Consider the following 17,313-nt stretch of genomic DNA (forward strand, 5'->3'; position numbering starts at 1 on the left):
TTATATACATACAAACAAGTAATGTATTTTCCGTGCCATTTTTTCAAAATTTCTAATCCGAAAATTCGTAAAAAAACTCCAAAAAGAAAGGAAAATTTTTCATTTAAATTTCCTACATCTTATTTTCGTGATGCACGGTCATTCAAGTTCTAAAAATAAAACAGCAAAAAATTGTTCAAATCACGAAAATAGCAAACGAGAAATAAAATCCCCAAAACGTGTACATTTTTTTCCCGTAAATTTATCGAATTCAATGTCGCGCGTCGTGTTTCTTTAACTAATTTACGCAGAGAGACGTTCCAAATGACTGAATTTGAATTTTCTTCTATTTGAAAAGCAAGTGATCTTGGGTAAAATCTTTGTCCGCGGCTCACAGATCAATCGTTTTCGTGCTTCGTTGATTCTTCTGTCGAAATATAAGAAGTGAAATAACAATAACACGTGCATGCTCATTTCACATTTTTATAATTTCCATGAAGAGTTATTTGTTCGTTTGTTACTTGCCATTCGAAAGTGAAATTAGTTATTTTTTTACTGTTTGAAGAAGCAATGATTAGATTCTTTTATTACTATTATTATTATCATTATCAACCACAAATGCCACGCTCGTGTCTGAATGCCATTTGTTAATAATTTCTCTATTCGATTTCTTTTTATTGTTCCATGAACACGAAACAGCATTATTAAAAGATTTAGTAACAAAAGATTTTATTTTTTCCATTATTTTTTATCAATATTAAATCATTCCATAAACATAAAATGCCTGTAATACAAATATAACTACAATATTATTTTAAATATTTGAAAAAGATAACAAAACGAAAAATTAATTGAATAATATTGAATGCTTTACTAAATATTAATTTTATTAGATATCAAAAAGTATATTCTATAAATGAACATTATATATTATAGAAATATTTCTGCTCAAACGTTTTGAACCTCAACGAGCATAAAATGTATGCATTCCAAGCATTTACTCACTTAAAGTATTTGAGAATAATATTCTAAAATTTTAATAACGTCATTTATAAATTTAAAAAAAAACCCATATACAGATAAATTTGGAAATTGTCCCCGAAAATTGATTGATGCAGACGATAAACCAGAATAATAAATCGCTTGCAACAACTTGCACAATATAAAAATTCATTAAATTTTTTTTTCTCAGAACTTATACCAATTCTTGAGTTTGAGTTGCATTTAATTCATTTGAAATAAAAATTTAACTATAAATTTGATGATTTATTTAATTTTATGTAATACTGCTTCAGTCTTTGGTTATTCTCAAAATTTTAGAAATTTCAATGCCAATGAAGCTTTCTATCAAAACTAAAACACAGAAGGCTGATTTTTCAATTCTCTTAAAATAAAAATAACCAATAATTTAGTTTCTAGCAACTGCAAGATGAGATATTGATTTTAAATTTAAACTAGCAAAGTATACTTGACACGTGTTTTATAAATATAAATTAATCCCATTTATAAAAGTAAATTAGAAAAATCTTGAAATTAGAAAAAGAGGAGGAAATGCAATATTTTGAAATGAATTTTTAGATCAATAAAGGAATTTATTAAACATTTTGCTTTTTCTGAAGAATTTTGAAAATAGATAAAATTATTTAGATTACACGAAAGAAGGAAAATAATGTCGGATCTTTTGAAATCGGAAAAATTTTCTTCTGAGATAAAATTATTTAAATTATGTATAAAAATAAAATTATTTAAATTATGTATAAAAAGTTATAATTTTTTTTAAAAAAAATTGAGTATGCAGTTTAAAAAGACGTATCCTATGCGCTTCTGCTTAGAATGCGCAAATTTTTCATTTATTATTTTATATTTTAAATTTGTTTTTTTTAAAGTTTAAAATTATTTTATAATCTTATTCTATAAAATTTTAAAATAAACTTATCCTTCTAATAAAATTCTCTAAATATCTAGAATTATTCTATTTTTAGAGTAAAAATGCTCTATAAAATTTTATTTTACTAATTTATAAAAAGATTTTAGAAACTATTATACCAAGAAAGCGATTCATTTAAAAATTACCTTCAAATATTTATTTTTTTAACTAATAGAACTAGTTTTATGAGAAATTAGTAAAACGCAGGACGAACGCTGTGAGCGATGATCTCATCAATGCATTAGACTATTTATACAAATCTCATCGTTATAGAAAAATCTCCAAAATATTTAAACAATTTTCGCAATAAATATAGACTTTTATTTCGTAATATGAATAAGAAGGTAATGAATAAGAAGTAACTCCTTTTTTTCCCTCTAAATTTTAATCTTGAGTTGCCATTGATTATAATCAAGATACGACATCTTTATGAATACAGTCTTCATCATACATTTATTATCTAACGTTTCGTTATCAGACAGAATATTTTTTTTTTTATGGAACAGATCTGAAATACAAATAGAACGTTTTATTAAGAAAACATTCGTGTGCATTCCTCTCAAAGTATTTTTAGCGTGGTTTATTTGTCTTTAAACAGAAGACAGCTTTATGTCTTTTCGACTGCTTGCATGGGTATCTGCTGAAGGATCTTACCTTTTATGTGTATGTTTATTGATATGGTTGCTACTTCATACGAAATGTGCACAATTTTTTGCTGTCATTGTAAAATAATTGAAAAAGTTGATTAACTGTATTTCATGTTCTTTCCTAAAATGTCCGAAAAGATCTCGGAGTCTATAAATAATTTTCTAATCCGTGTTTTTGATTGTACAAAAAAAAAAAAAAAAAAAAAAAAAAAAAAAACTTTTGAATAAATTGAAAACGATAACTGACAAGTATTACAAAAAGCTTTCTTTTTGTATTATCTTCATATAGGATTACAAAATACATATAAATTTCTTTTATCCAGATTTCGCTAAATATTTCCGTAAATCGTCTATTATAAAACTCTCTTTTGCTTTTTAAAATTTATATGGTAGAGTCATAGACTGGCTACCCAGCCCCGCCCGAAGGTACACTGAAAGACCTGAATGACCGGACTTCTTCAAAAGCAACACTGGTGAACTGTGGTTGAGTCCTTAGGGCCGTCACCGGTTACGGTACAATCCTTCTCTAAGGGTTCATCGATTGGAGGTATCCAACTCCCACCTTTTCATGTACCCACAAGGGTGATGAGAATCCACCACCATGCCAGAAGCTTCTCACCCTCAATTACGAGATGCCCCCCATGGGTATTTATATGGTAAAAGAAGCAGTGGCCTTGCGATACGCGGGACAATGACCATAAATTCTGGGGTAGGGGTCGTGCAGGTAAAACCCTCAGGTATTTATACAACTTTATAAACCAAATAGGATGAAAAGGAGGGAAAAAGGTCGTTACTTGGCCAATTTTATAGTTGTTAAAATTTTTTATTTATGTTTATGTTTATAAAAATAAATGCTACTTGATATGAAAAATGTTCGCATTTTAATTAAAAATTATCAAACAAATACGCAGTTATGTGATAATTAAATAATTTAATACTGTAGTTTATAATTGAGGGGGGCGAAAAAATCATATTACTCCCAAACGCCACTTACATTCGTTACGCCACTGGAAAAAAGAATTTAGTTTGTTTGTTCATTTTTAAATTAAATTCATTTTTAAATTTGGAAATGATTCGTTAAATCTGGGATATTATTAAAAATCAAAAGTTTTTAAGATTAACTGAATATTTGTCACTACAAATTCAAATTTTGAATCAAAGATCTTTCACTGCTTCCTTAAAAATTAAATATTCTAGGAGTCAAGCAAAGAATTTAAGTATCTAACATAAGTTTGCTTTATAGTTAACTGAAATAACTATTAGTTAAGGAAGAGAATAAGAAAGCTCACAAAAATAGCAACAAGAAACCATTGGGCCATGTCTTTGAAAAGAATGTTCGTTTGATTAGAAACATTTGGACATGTCTCATCATTATCGGAGACAGAGATAAGATGAATGAGGCAGCAACATTCCTGATCGGGAAAGAAATAAAAAAAAAGAAAAGGAAGCTCCAGCTCTGATCCACGAAGTAAGGCTGTTAGAAACAAATCATCATCCTAAGAGGTATGTGAATAAGATTGTTTCCTGCTCCGGCGATGTCAATCTTTCATTTCATTTGCTCCAGCAGGAAAGCTACAAAAGAGTTCCAAGAACGATTTTTTTTTTTCTTGGCGTCGTTTGGTGGTAAAGCAAGTGGAGAATCTAAACGCGCTATGCTCAGAGGAGGCATTTGACGTTCGTCAAAAAATAGCGCACTCCGCTGTGGTTATTTTATTTATTGGGCGGAAGTAGTATTTTCTACTCCCAAGTTGCCATTTTGAGAAGTAGAAAAATTTCGTAGTCTTCTTATCCATGGATTGTGTTGAGACAATTATGAAATTATTTGTTGGCAATAATCGCTGTTCAATAAAAAATAAAATAAAACTATAAATACAATAATCTGTGAAAATATAAAAATAGAAATTCTTTTATAATATTTATTTTATTGAATATATATATATATATATAAAAGGAAAGAGATTCGGACTTCGAAGTATCGTACCATGGTAATATTTCATGATTCGTCTGTCTTGTTTTAGTTTATCTTGGTTGCATTGGTGACGATTTTTACATCAATAAATTTGCAGGAAGTATGACATTTCTAAAAACATGATAAGATTTTTAAAAATGTCCAGTATCTCGAAATATGTTAAAATATTAGTAATAAAATGAAAAAAATATACAATATTTCTTCTAAGAGACACACGAAAAGTATACTGAAATATTCATATTAATTTTTCACAACCATATTTACTAGAAGTATATAATAAAAATCTGATTGCAAAATAATATTAACTAACTTCGAAAATGTTATTAAAATTGAAGAAAAAAAAATGTTAAATAAAATTTGTATCAATGGAAAGCTTTAATTATCTTGTGTGTTAATATCTTCCGAAGTTAGTGAGATGTTAGTTAGCATTAAAACTTCGATAATTTTAGATTAATTGGAAATCTATTGAAAATTTTCGAAAATTCTTTCATAATTAAAAATGTACCTAGCCAAGAACTAACTAAATGCTAAATTTGGTAGTTTTTGGTTTAGCAGTTTATCTTGTAGAGCATTTTGAATGATTTTTGCATCGTACAATCTGTCAATTTATGAGCATAATCATTATCTTTTTAAAAGCAATTTTATTCTTTTATTATTAAATGTTAAATTTTTTAATATACAGTTTTTTCTCTTAAATGCATTTGAATTCTATAGTTTATGATAAGAGTAATTTTGAAGATGGAAAGGTTTGGTGCTTATAATAATAATAAAAAATAAATTTAAAAAATTAAAATTTATGTTCTTATATTCATTTTTTTATCTATATCATTGCAAATATATAATTTATTAAACTGTAGAGTGAAAGAAATCACTCGATGAACGACGAAACAATATTAAAACTGATAAATGAAATTAATTTCGTGTAAAATCTTTTTTTCTGCTATTGTTGCTGGAATTTCTTTATGAACGAAGATAAAAACTTCTAGAATAGTTTGTCATAACAAAAATAAAATGAATCATTATTTTATTTTTTCTTGGGTCTTTTTAAAGGAAAATATATAATTAATTGAAATAAATGATATATAAAAAGAAAGAACAGAAAATGAATAATAAAAAAATTAAAAAGAATTAAAATTTGTGAAAGAATTCTGATTATTATAGTAATGTTTTTGATTTTCTTTTAGAATTAAATTGCTTCTTATAAACCGTGGTTTGGATTAACAAGAATCAGTTTGCTTATCATTAAACTTTTATTATTTTATTATTTAGTATAATTTTACACTTTTTAAGGTGCGATTAAATGATTTTACATGAGCCTTTTTAAAGGAGAAAAAAATATATAATTGAAATAAATTATAAAATGAGAAACATTTCAAGATCATTAAGAAAGATTTATTAAAACCATAGCTAAACAATCATAAATAACCTACAATATTACTATTATAATTATAGAAAGGTTTTTCCATCGTAATTTGAATTGGCACAATTTAAGAATAATAATGGTTGTTTGAGTTATAAAGATGCTTATTTTTCTAATTTTGTTGAAGAAAATTGCAGTTACTTTGAAATAATGTCTTTAAAATAACAAAAAAAGTATATATATATATATATATATATGTATATATATATATATTAAAAAAACATTTCAGATTCATCTGTATGGGAACAAAATATAGCTAATTACAGTATTTTTAAATTACAAATATTGTCTTTAAATTGAAATTTAGATTAATCCGATGTGTGAATATATAGTTAACAAAACTGATGCAATTAAATTAAATATAATATTTGATTACATCTTAGAATTAGCAACTGCTTTATGTAAAACTTAAAAGAAAAAAAAAAACCTTTAAAAAAAACCTTAAAAAAAAAGACCGCGCTGCATAAAAAAATAGAAAAAGTTAACAGAAATAAAAACAAATTATTCGAAAATCAGCAAGAAAGGAGTCTTTGTTTGGTGCGACACAAATAGAATGTGCTACTAAACAGGATCCTATAAAATGCTGCTTTGTGTAAATACAGCATAATCGTGTAACTTCTATGCAATTAGGATGAACGTGACAAAAGGCGGAAGCGAAAAAGAGCAATAGACCTTACAAGAAGCGCAGCGTCATCAAATGTCTATTTGCAGAATCTTTTCTACTCTTTCAAGCAAACCTTAGTCTTTGGAACATTTGAAAAAAAAAGCAAACGATTCTTTTGTCTTTGTTTTTCCTCTAAAAGTTAATTTTTTTTATATGTTTAGTATACATATTCTTTAATTAAATAAGCGAATCTTTTAGCTTATTTCTTTCTGGAATCTTCAAAACTATTGTTTGTTTTAAAACGGTTCAGCTGGTAGAAAGGATCATTTCTTCACCATCGAAACACCAGCTGTAAGAATTTTGTTTTATTTACTTTTTCGGAAAGTAATGTAGTTCTGTTTAGCAGATTAGCGTCAATGTAATTTAAATTGTCAGAAATATCCCTTTCTAAATTTGAGCCCTTTTTATTTTGAATGCGAGAGAAAACAAACAAAAAGAAAGTTTAATGAGCTTTTGTTCTAAAGCTCCTAGCTGTAGTATATACTAAATTTAGAATAAATTAAAGAAAGCGAAGGAAGTTTTCGCATTCATTTAGAGAAAAGGCAGGAGCTTCTAATAACATTAACATAAAATGAATTATCATAAAAGCGTTCGTTCGAATGCATTTTAAAAAACAAAGCAAAAAGAAACTGATTAAATTCCGCTAATTTCACACGTCATTTACAATGGTACCACGCTATACATATCGATTTTCACAGCTGTAATTTATTTTCAAGAAAGGGTTAGTATTGTTTCTTGAAAATACTAATTCAAACTTCGACACTAAGGAGAAGTATGTGGTTTTAAAGCATTACTATTTCTTTCTTTTTATAACTATTCTTATTTCGCACTAATATTTAGAAGATAGCAATATATTTTGTATAATATTGTTAAAGAAATCGATTATGAAATACAATTAAACTATTTTTTGTCGCACTGTACTACTCAATATACTACAGAAAATAACATTTTGAAATCGAAGCATAAAATATATTTAATAAAAGAAATGATCCGAATGTATTCTTATTATTTCATGGCATTCTTTTACTTGAAGTTTATTCAACATAATTTTTTTAAAAATTGTTTATATTTTATAAAAAATAATTAAAATTATATATAAAACTTTTATGAATAGATTCTTTTTATAATTCGGCTTATTATATTTGCATATCATTCTATTAATTTCTATATCGGTGAAAATATCTTGTTGTATAATAATCAATCAGCTTATTGCTGGGGCAAATCCATTAAATAAAATTTTTTGTTGTTAACAATTTACTTTAAAAACAAGAATGAAAAATTTTAAATATACATATCAGTTCGTTGCCATCATTGTCTTTGAATGATATAATTTTTAAAAAACTGTATAAAAGTCAACGCGATTTTTCGTAATGTTTATATAATTTAGAAAATTAAGTTTCTTTATGTTAAAGTATATTTATTTTCATTTTATTTGATATTTTGAAACCAGTGCATTACAAATTTCATCTTCTGATAATTAATTAAGCAATCATAATCCCATATTCAGTTTAATTATGGATGATTAATTATCCAAACAATTACCCATAATCACTTTAATTATGTTTAAAGCTACGTGTAAATGATTATTTCAGTAACAAAGAATTGATATAAAATGCATCGTATTTTCAAAAATAAAAAAATAAAAAATAAAAAAATAAATAAAAACCCTAATTATTCATTAACATTATTTGTTCTCTATTATTACTTTTTTTATTATTAATATTATGCATATACTTATACATATACCTTGGCAAGTTTGCTCCATGAAAAAGCGAAAAATTAATCCCAAATATACAACACTAAGATTTTTCACAGCTTGAAATCTTAATATGATAAATCTTAAATTTAAAACCGAATCACCAATGAAGCTATTTTTTTCCCGAGTAACGGAAAAAATCGTTTTATGCTTCGTTAAATAAAAAAAATATTAATAATTAAAAGCATAAATCTTTTTTTTTTTTTGAAATTCCCATTCTTAATCAATGCATAATTTTTTTTTACAAAAAAAAAAGCCTTTTTTTTTCGCATTTTTTTTAAAAAAAAGTTTGATTAAAAGCTATACAACATTAACATAGTAAAAAGCAAAACGAAAATGAATGCCATAATTGAATTTCCGCTGAAATTTCATATTTGAAATTCTTATTCTCATTAAATAAATTTGCAATTTGTTCTGACAGTGTTCTTGTAATTTATGATTATGTCTCTGCAACTCCTCTCATTTGATTATGGCATCAACACTCAATATAATTAGATTCGGAGAACTTCGCGCCTAAAATCCAATTACAAAAGCTTACTAAAATTAATTTATTAAATTACGGAATTATCGTAAATGGAAAACACTTTGAGTTGCACATGTAAGAATAAAATTAAATTCCATACAAAATTTAATAAGCTGTTATATTTATTTTTACAGAATCGTATAAAAGTGTATAATACAGCCACAAGGTTTACAAGAGGAATATGCCCCCCCCCCGTTTCGCCTTACAAAAAATATTAAGTACTGAAAAAGAAAAGGCCCCAAATTTTGTTTATCTTTTCTTTAGAATGAATTTTTATTCTTTTACTTTTTAAGAAGATTTTAAAACTATGTATCGTTGCATATTTTATATAAAATTAACTTTATATAAAATTATATAAGCTATATTTTCAACTTCCGTTTTATTCTTCGGTTTCATAGTCACACAAATATTTTGAATCAGAGATGGAAGTAAATAACCAATATTGTACACAATACTTTATTTTGAAGAAAATAATAATAATATTTCATAATAGAATTAAATACAGTACACTCCCGTGTGCCCGGTTTGCGACTATCCGACCTGGTTTTCTTTTACCGAAATTAACTGAGGAATGTTAGGCATTGGCAACATTGCCAAGGCATTGGTAGCTAGCATCCTACGACCTTCCTACATGTCGTTGTGCAAAATACAAGTTGTGAAAGGAAAAGAGCAGCGTTCTGCTCGTTGTTCATTGTTTCATCAGTGTGTAACGGACATTGTTGCCACTGTTCCCGATTAAAACTGCGCAGTATGTAGAATATTCGTAAATTCTTCTTTGGGTATGCTTAATGTTTTTTTTTAAGTATACCACATGAAGATTACAGAATTTATACAATTCATGTTTTAACTTACTTTTGCTTTTATAAATTCTCGAAACTGTACTTGTTGTCACAAAATTCCACACCAAATTTGATATATTTAAGTCATCGCGTTTATGTGTTTCTGAAAGTATAGACTGACAGACGATTGGATTTGTCTCGAAATTCGACAGGTGTCTACGCTATAGATATTAAATCCATGTACCGAATTTAATCTATCTAGCTTTCTTCGTTTTGTAATTATCGTGTTAACTTATATTCGAAAAACCACACAGAGGAAATTCCTCTGAACATATTTTACTCAAAATTTGATAGAAATTTGCAAAGTTGATGTAAAGACCGTATACCACATTTCAACCGTCTAGCTTAAAGCGTTTGTGAGTTCTCTTTTTCACAGACAGACAGATGAACTTTTTTACAAAAATGTGATTTTCGATCTGTGGTAGGTCTAAAATGTGGAGATTAGTCAAAATCTCGAATTCAAATTTTTTGAGATTACTATGCTTTCTCTATACTACGTATATGAAAAGTACAGATGCGTCTAAAACACAAATTCACCTTCAATAGATAGTATTCAAGAAAGAGTTAGAGAGACAATTTCCGCTGGCTTTTTTGTAATATTTAAACTCTTCATGCTACTAGTCTTTTACTTGGGAACAACATCTTATCAATTTTCGTTTCCTACATGTGCACTGAATGGGTATACATCGTAGTAACAGGAAGTTAAAAAAAAATGAAAAAAGCAGGAAGTTTTAAGAGTCTGGTCAATTGACTTCATCAACATATCAAGTGTGCGTTGAGTTTTCTATTCCGGAAAACGCTTTTCGCCCATTTCTTTCTTTCTTTCTTTCTATTCTGGTTAATAAACAGAAAATTAAACCTATAGCTTATAATCTCAAATAACAACAATATTACCTATCAAGTGTTGCTTGTTCAAATTATAAGTTAAATAGTTCGTTTTGTAAATTTGCTGATAATGTCAGATTTATCAGATTAAATATATTGCAATGTTCACCATTTTGGAAACATTCAACAAATGTTTAATTTTACTTAATATTGCAAGTTGAATGATCAACTTATTAATACACTGAAAAGACTGAATGAACCTTCTTTTTTCCAGGAAAAAATCAGATTAAACAATTATAATGTTTATAATAATAATAATAAGAAGAAGAATGTTTTACAAAGAATGTTTGTTTATTTTTAACATAATATAATTGAGATTATTTAATTTGCTATCAATATTACGAACTAATCTTTGCGAGTTTTGCTTTATAATGTGAGATTGCCCCACTGGAGGGGGGGGGCACCTCGTATTTGAGGTTGAGAAGCTTCCGGTATGGTGGTTGGTTCTCACCACCCTTGTGGGTACATGAAAAAGTGGGGGGTTTGGCTCCTCCCATCGATGACGTACTTCTTTAGGGAAGGGTTGTACCGAGGCCGGTGATGGCCTTGAGGACTCAATCATAGTTGCCGCTAGTATTGCTGTTGCGGAGTTCTAGTCATTCAGATTTTTCTATGTGCCTTCCGGTAGGTAGGAGTAATCTGTTTGTGATTTATAATGTGAGATTTAAAAAAAAAATGGATTTAAAAAGTCTAAATGCAAGATAAGATAATTTTTTAAAATTTTTATTTTATGAAATGGAGGGGATGCATTAAGTTTTTGCAAGCAATTATTTTTTATCAGTCTAAGCGAAATAGAAAAAGTCATTTATAAACAGACTAATGAAATGTATGCTCGTAAAAAGGAACGAATTACTGATTATTATTTTTTAAATGACTCAGGGGAAGGGGGCAAAATAAAAAGTGCGTGACTATTCGGGTATTATTCATTATTAACGGTCATTATTAATGATTTTTGAATTTTTAATGATTTTTAAGAAATATTTAGTTTCTGGTTTTCAAAAGCATTAGAAATGTTCAGCGATACACTGAATATTTTATGATTTAAAATCTTAACCATAAAAAGAAAAACACAAAGCTATTTTTTTAAATGTAATTTAGAAGAATTTCAGCTTTTCTGTGGTTTAAATTTCTAGTTGTGGAATCTAAAAATGAAACAGATAAACTCAAAGATAAGATTTTCAATTTTCATTCATCAAATTGTCCACAACCGCACTTTATTGTTGATAACATAAATAAAAATTATAATCCGAAGTAAGACGGTGATAATACTTATACTAGAGTAATGATTAAATTTTTACATTAAAACGTGCCAGAACTAAATATAACAAAATATAAAAATCCTTTTTTTTTCTTTTGCTTTCCTGTGAATCTAAAATGAAAGAAAGAAACCCATCATTTCACTTTAATAGCCTTTTTAATGGATAACTCTTGATATTGATATTAAGCGACTTTTTGGGATACATTAAAAATTATTATATCAATTTGTCATAGCACATTAAATTTGACTCAGTGACCTTTTCTGAGATTTTTTATGTGTGATCTACTAATTAATTTCATCTATAAAAACAAAACTACTAAAGAGTATGCATAATATATACATCAATTTATTCTTCTTCTTTTAATTAGAATAATTCGATTCTTTTTCTTACATAAGATCATTTGCATTTCTGAAGTTATAAGACTCTTTCAAAGACTGAAAAACAGACCTCGACTCTTTTTTTATTATTATAATTATTATTATCAAAAAAATCTTCTAATTTTAAGAAGCCAATGATTACTTTTGTGTACATTTCATCCACTAATAAAAAGAAACATGTTAAATATGCTAATTACTTCACTTGATACAGTATAATGTAAAGTGATACATTATTCATGAGATAAATTTGAAACATCCATATATTAACCTATTTTGTTTCTTTTTTTCAGGGGTTTCGCTACACGATATCGTAAAGCGAGACGCGAAAGACCACCACGCTTGGAACTATGAAGACAAAACAGGTTATCAGCAATTTTTCTTTTCCTTTTGGTTAATCTAAGTTTTTTAAAACTCATCTAACCGTTGGAAACTTGTATTAATAGTATATTTCTTTTAAGCTCCGTAATATTCAATATATAAGGAAATTATCTCAGCTTTCTGTAATATAATTTTGCTTACTCGACAGAAAACTCTACAGCACTATTTTAAAGTCTCTAAGAACATGTTTCATAACTAAATAAATTTATGTTAAGTAAATAAAAGTATTAATTACTTAAACAAAACTGATTAATTTAAATTATATACACTAAGAAATAATATTTTGTAATAATTTAATATACTTACAATTGTATATATATATATATATATATATATATATATATATATATATATATATATATATATATATATATATATATATATATATATATATATATATATATATATATATATATATATATATATATATATATATATATATATATATATATATATATATATATATATATATGTAACATTATTTTATATGAAGCATAATTATTTACAAGCACAGATGCGGACATTTCGCGTCCGCCACAACGCAGAGCAAAAGCGGAAGTGGGGAAAAAGGGCGAAATAAATTATCCCTCACCTTATATAACCTATGATTTTGATAGGGAAAACATTTCTTCATTGTGCTAATATATTAATAAGATTCAGATAGGGATTTCTGACGCATGTCAATCACATGTAAGGGAAACACAGGGATCTTTTAAGAAAGAATGTGCTTACTGGACATTTTTACCCCTTCACACCGAGCGTGTGAAAATATCGGCGTTTAGCTGACTAAGCAATTTTATAAAGCTTCTCTTGAATTAATTAAGTAGAGAAAATGGAATTGGATCACGAAATAAGGGAATATTTTTAGAATGAAGTTACTATGGGCTAAATTAAGATAAAATCTTGGAAATTAATTAAATTAAAATTAAAAGTTTAAAATATCATTACACACACACACACACACACACACACACACACACACACACACACACACACACACACATATATATATTACTAATTAATGTATTATATTTTATCATAGACAAATATATAAATCTTTTATTCTTTCAAATCAAATAGATTGACAAATAAATCGTTTGTACTTTCAAATCTTAATAAATTTTTGTTTTCTATTAACATTTCAATGCTGCTATTTTACTACTAAAAAACTATTTTAAACTTTTGTTGAGCTTATTTTTCTCAAACTTTTTTGAAATTATTAATACTAATACGTTAAAATTTCGATTCATTTTTAATAAATTAAAAATATAATTAAAATTTTTAGAAACTCTTTTTAGTAAGAGTTTATAATTCAATAAATAACTACAAACCATATTTGCTTGCCCTAAATCCGTTGCATTCTGTGAATAAGTGAACAGTTTTTTAAAGAACATGCCAGCCTGAAAATGATGTCATCTCAAAAACGTATGAATAACGTTAAGTTAGATGTTAAATGTTAAACATTTGTTAAAGAACAGGTGCAATTATGCTTGCCACGCGATTATGACATCACGCTTTTATTGACTTCATTCCAGCTAGACCACATTTTCAGATTCGGTATGGTTGTTGTTAAAATATTTTGACCGTGCCATTTCAATAAAAACAAAAGCGAAGTATATGCTGTTTTAAGAAGTAAAAAGATAGATTTAAAGCACACTTCTAATCCGTACACTTTTAAAGCTCAGTTTATCTGAATCAATTTTAAAACTTCTTGAAAACATGGATTCCTCATTTCGAGCAAGCTTTCACTTTCACAGAAAGGATTAAAATTACAATTAAAGTCGGGAAAATACTTCTTTTACCAGCCAGTAGTTATTTAACTTGAAATAGTTTCGCAATGTTTGTTAAAGACTTTGTTGTAACTAAATCCATCGAATATTTACCCTCACGTTAACAATGGCAGGAGATTAATTCTTTGGTAATCTTTCAGAAACAGAGTGCTTCCGTGCTGACACACTAGGATTCACTTGTCTTTTAATTCTTTCTGATGAAGAATCCTTAAGCTGATGGGTGATATTTGATGAATCGTATTACGATTAAAGTTCACCGGGTATTGTTTCTTAATATTGAAATATCGAAACAAAGACAGTTCTTGTCGTGTTACTGTAGTTAAAGAATGTAAAATGATTTTTAATCTATATTTATGAAAAAGAAGACACCCTCTGAATCATTTTCATAAGCCGGAAAACCAGTAGAGGAGATACGTTTGATAGGAGGTCAGTAGTTCAATGCCTGGACACTCAATCGTTTGGCGGTTAAAGAGAGTAGCAGACTTGTAACAGATCCATGATTGACCGGTTTGAGCTGCGTTATTACTTGCTTGAGATGGTGTCCATTAAAAAAAAAGCCTATAATAAATACTATTTAAAGACATTTTCCAGATAGACTAATCTTAAATTTCAGTGAGGTGTGGTGTGAAATGTCCTGAAATCGGGTTTTCCTGACAATTTAATATGTCAAGCCAATAGTGAAGTGATTCCAATTTTTATATGTGCACAGTAATATAGAGTGTTTTAGTAACACAAGATATTTTTCAAAAATGCTTTTATTAGAAAACAAAGCTAAAATAATTTGTGTGTTTTATTTGTGTATATGCAAATATCTTACTTCCTCAAAGATTAGTTTAGTTTAGTTTAGTTATATTAAAGTTTCGTTTTAATTACCAAGAAGGAATTCGAAGAAAAAAAAAAGCCCTTACATTGATGACATCATTATTTTTATCGGTAGCAAGCCGAAGCGTCAAGTTATAAATATTTTAATTCAAGCTAAGCCAAAAATTCGCTCAGTTGAGAATATAAATGCTGCGTTGATTGCTAAAATGCCAAGTTAAAAAAATTCCGCTTCACACTAGGCCAAAAACGGTTGAGGACATAATCCTTATCATATTTGAATAGTTTTTATACTATCGTCGATCATTCAGTAGTAATCGAAAGTTACAATTCTTTACATTGAATATATCTCAAAAATATTAATTTTGTGTAAATCCAAAATATGCGTTTTGTAGACCAAAAATACATTTCCAAAATACAAATCTTCAGAATATAACTGTTTTAGAAAATATTACAAAGATAATTTTAATGCAGCATTTTTCAAAACCGAATGATAATATTTTAATGAATTTTAAGTGACGCTTAATTTCTACAAGATAATGTTGATTAAAAGCTAATGGATTTTTTTTTCAGAAAGGATAAGGAAATGGGATTCTAATGGATAAGGAAAGATATGTATTAAGAACTCAAACAATCAAATATATTAATATGTATTAAGAACTCAAACAATCAAATGTATTAATATGTATTAAGAACTCAAACAATCAAATGTATTAATATGTATTAAGAACTCAAACAATCAAATGTATTAATATGTATTAAGAACTCAAACAATCAAACTCAATCTTTTTGCTATATAAACGTATATATATATGTGTGTGTGTAATGATATATTTAATCTAATTTAAATCCTGATTAATTTCTTTTTTTTTTAATTTTAAATTAGCCCATACTAACTAATTATAAAACTTTCTCATATTTCCTCACCCAAATTTTTCTTTTTTTTTCTTTTTTCTTTATTATTTCTAACATGCGCTTTAAAAAAATCGATGACTATACAATTCTCACGCTGCGCGCGCTGAGGGAAATATTTCTCACACTTGTCCTCTTCATCCTCTTGTACAAACCCTGTCCTTCCATGAGAAAATAAATTAAAACCAAAATTGTCTTTTTATTGGTCTGACATCTGGAAAAATATGTTACGTCTGCATCATACTAAATAAATAATTTGTTGACCAAGGGATTGGAGTTGATTTGATTCAGTTTTGCTCAGAAAATTATAGACTTTTATAGACAAATTATAGACTTTAATGGCTTTAATTCGTGAAATAGTGACATAACCGACAATTACAATACAGTACAATAGACTCTCTTTTATCCGGAACATGTGGGATCAGACATTTGCCGGATTTTAAAAAAGTGTTCGAACTATATAGAATCATACATATATAACTAAATTATACAATGAAGCATTTTTCTATGAGTAGGAAAAGAACCAACAACACGTTAGGGGGAAAAAATATTATATTGCGATATTAAGTTGAAGCATTGTTAAACCGATAAATCTTGTACAGGAAGGACGAAGATTTTAAATTTTAATGAGAAACAGCGGCTCATCAGCAAATAACATGTTCTAACAGTTGTTTACGTCTGATTAGGAGAAATGTGGAAGTAACGAGTATCGGATTAGACAAAGTATAATGCCCGTACTTCTAATTACGCAACTGAGTGTAATAAGCCATATTAATGCAGAAAATTCCAACACATTTTTGCTCCAGCCATACTCAAGAAATATATCAATGAGTAAGAAATTTTTTCTTTTCATAGGTCCAAAGCATTGGCCGGAGATGTACAAAAAATGCGGCGGCTCCAGGCAGTCCCCGATCGACATCGTGAACAGTGAAGTGGATCACAATGATGAACTGGACGCTTTCGTGTTCGACAACTACGACGACCCTCTGGAAGACGCCGTTATTGAGAATAATGGGCACACGAGTAAGAATCATTCCTCTTTTTATTCGTTGCTTGTACCTTATTTCCTTTTTTCCCATATTCTGTAATAAAGGTCTTATCCCCATTCTCATCCCCGAATAAAATTTTTGACCTTGCTCAAGGTCATGAAGCGCTCAGATTTTTATTTT

At 27.6% G+C, this 17,313-nt stretch overlaps 1 protein-coding gene across 1 annotated transcript in view; it reads left to right on the plus strand.

Annotated features, from left to right (window-relative positions):
- The window catches only part of LOC129962970 (carbonic anhydrase 2-like), a 140,524-nt gene that overhangs the window by 86,256 nt on the left and 36,955 nt on the right, over positions 1 to 17,313 (plus strand). The window contains exons 2-3 of the mRNA XM_056076976.1: positions 12,536 to 12,607; positions 17,000 to 17,167. Of these exons, the coding sequence (XP_055932951.1) occupies positions 12,536 to 12,607; positions 17,000 to 17,167 (240 nt within the window). The remainder of the gene's footprint in view (positions 1 to 12,535; positions 12,608 to 16,999; positions 17,168 to 17,313) is intronic.

Source organism: Argiope bruennichi, chromosome 1 (genome assembly GCF_947563725.1).
Source record: "Argiope bruennichi chromosome 1, qqArgBrue1.1, whole genome shotgun sequence".
Taxonomy (NCBI): domain Eukaryota; kingdom Metazoa; phylum Arthropoda; class Arachnida; order Araneae; family Araneidae; genus Argiope; species Argiope bruennichi.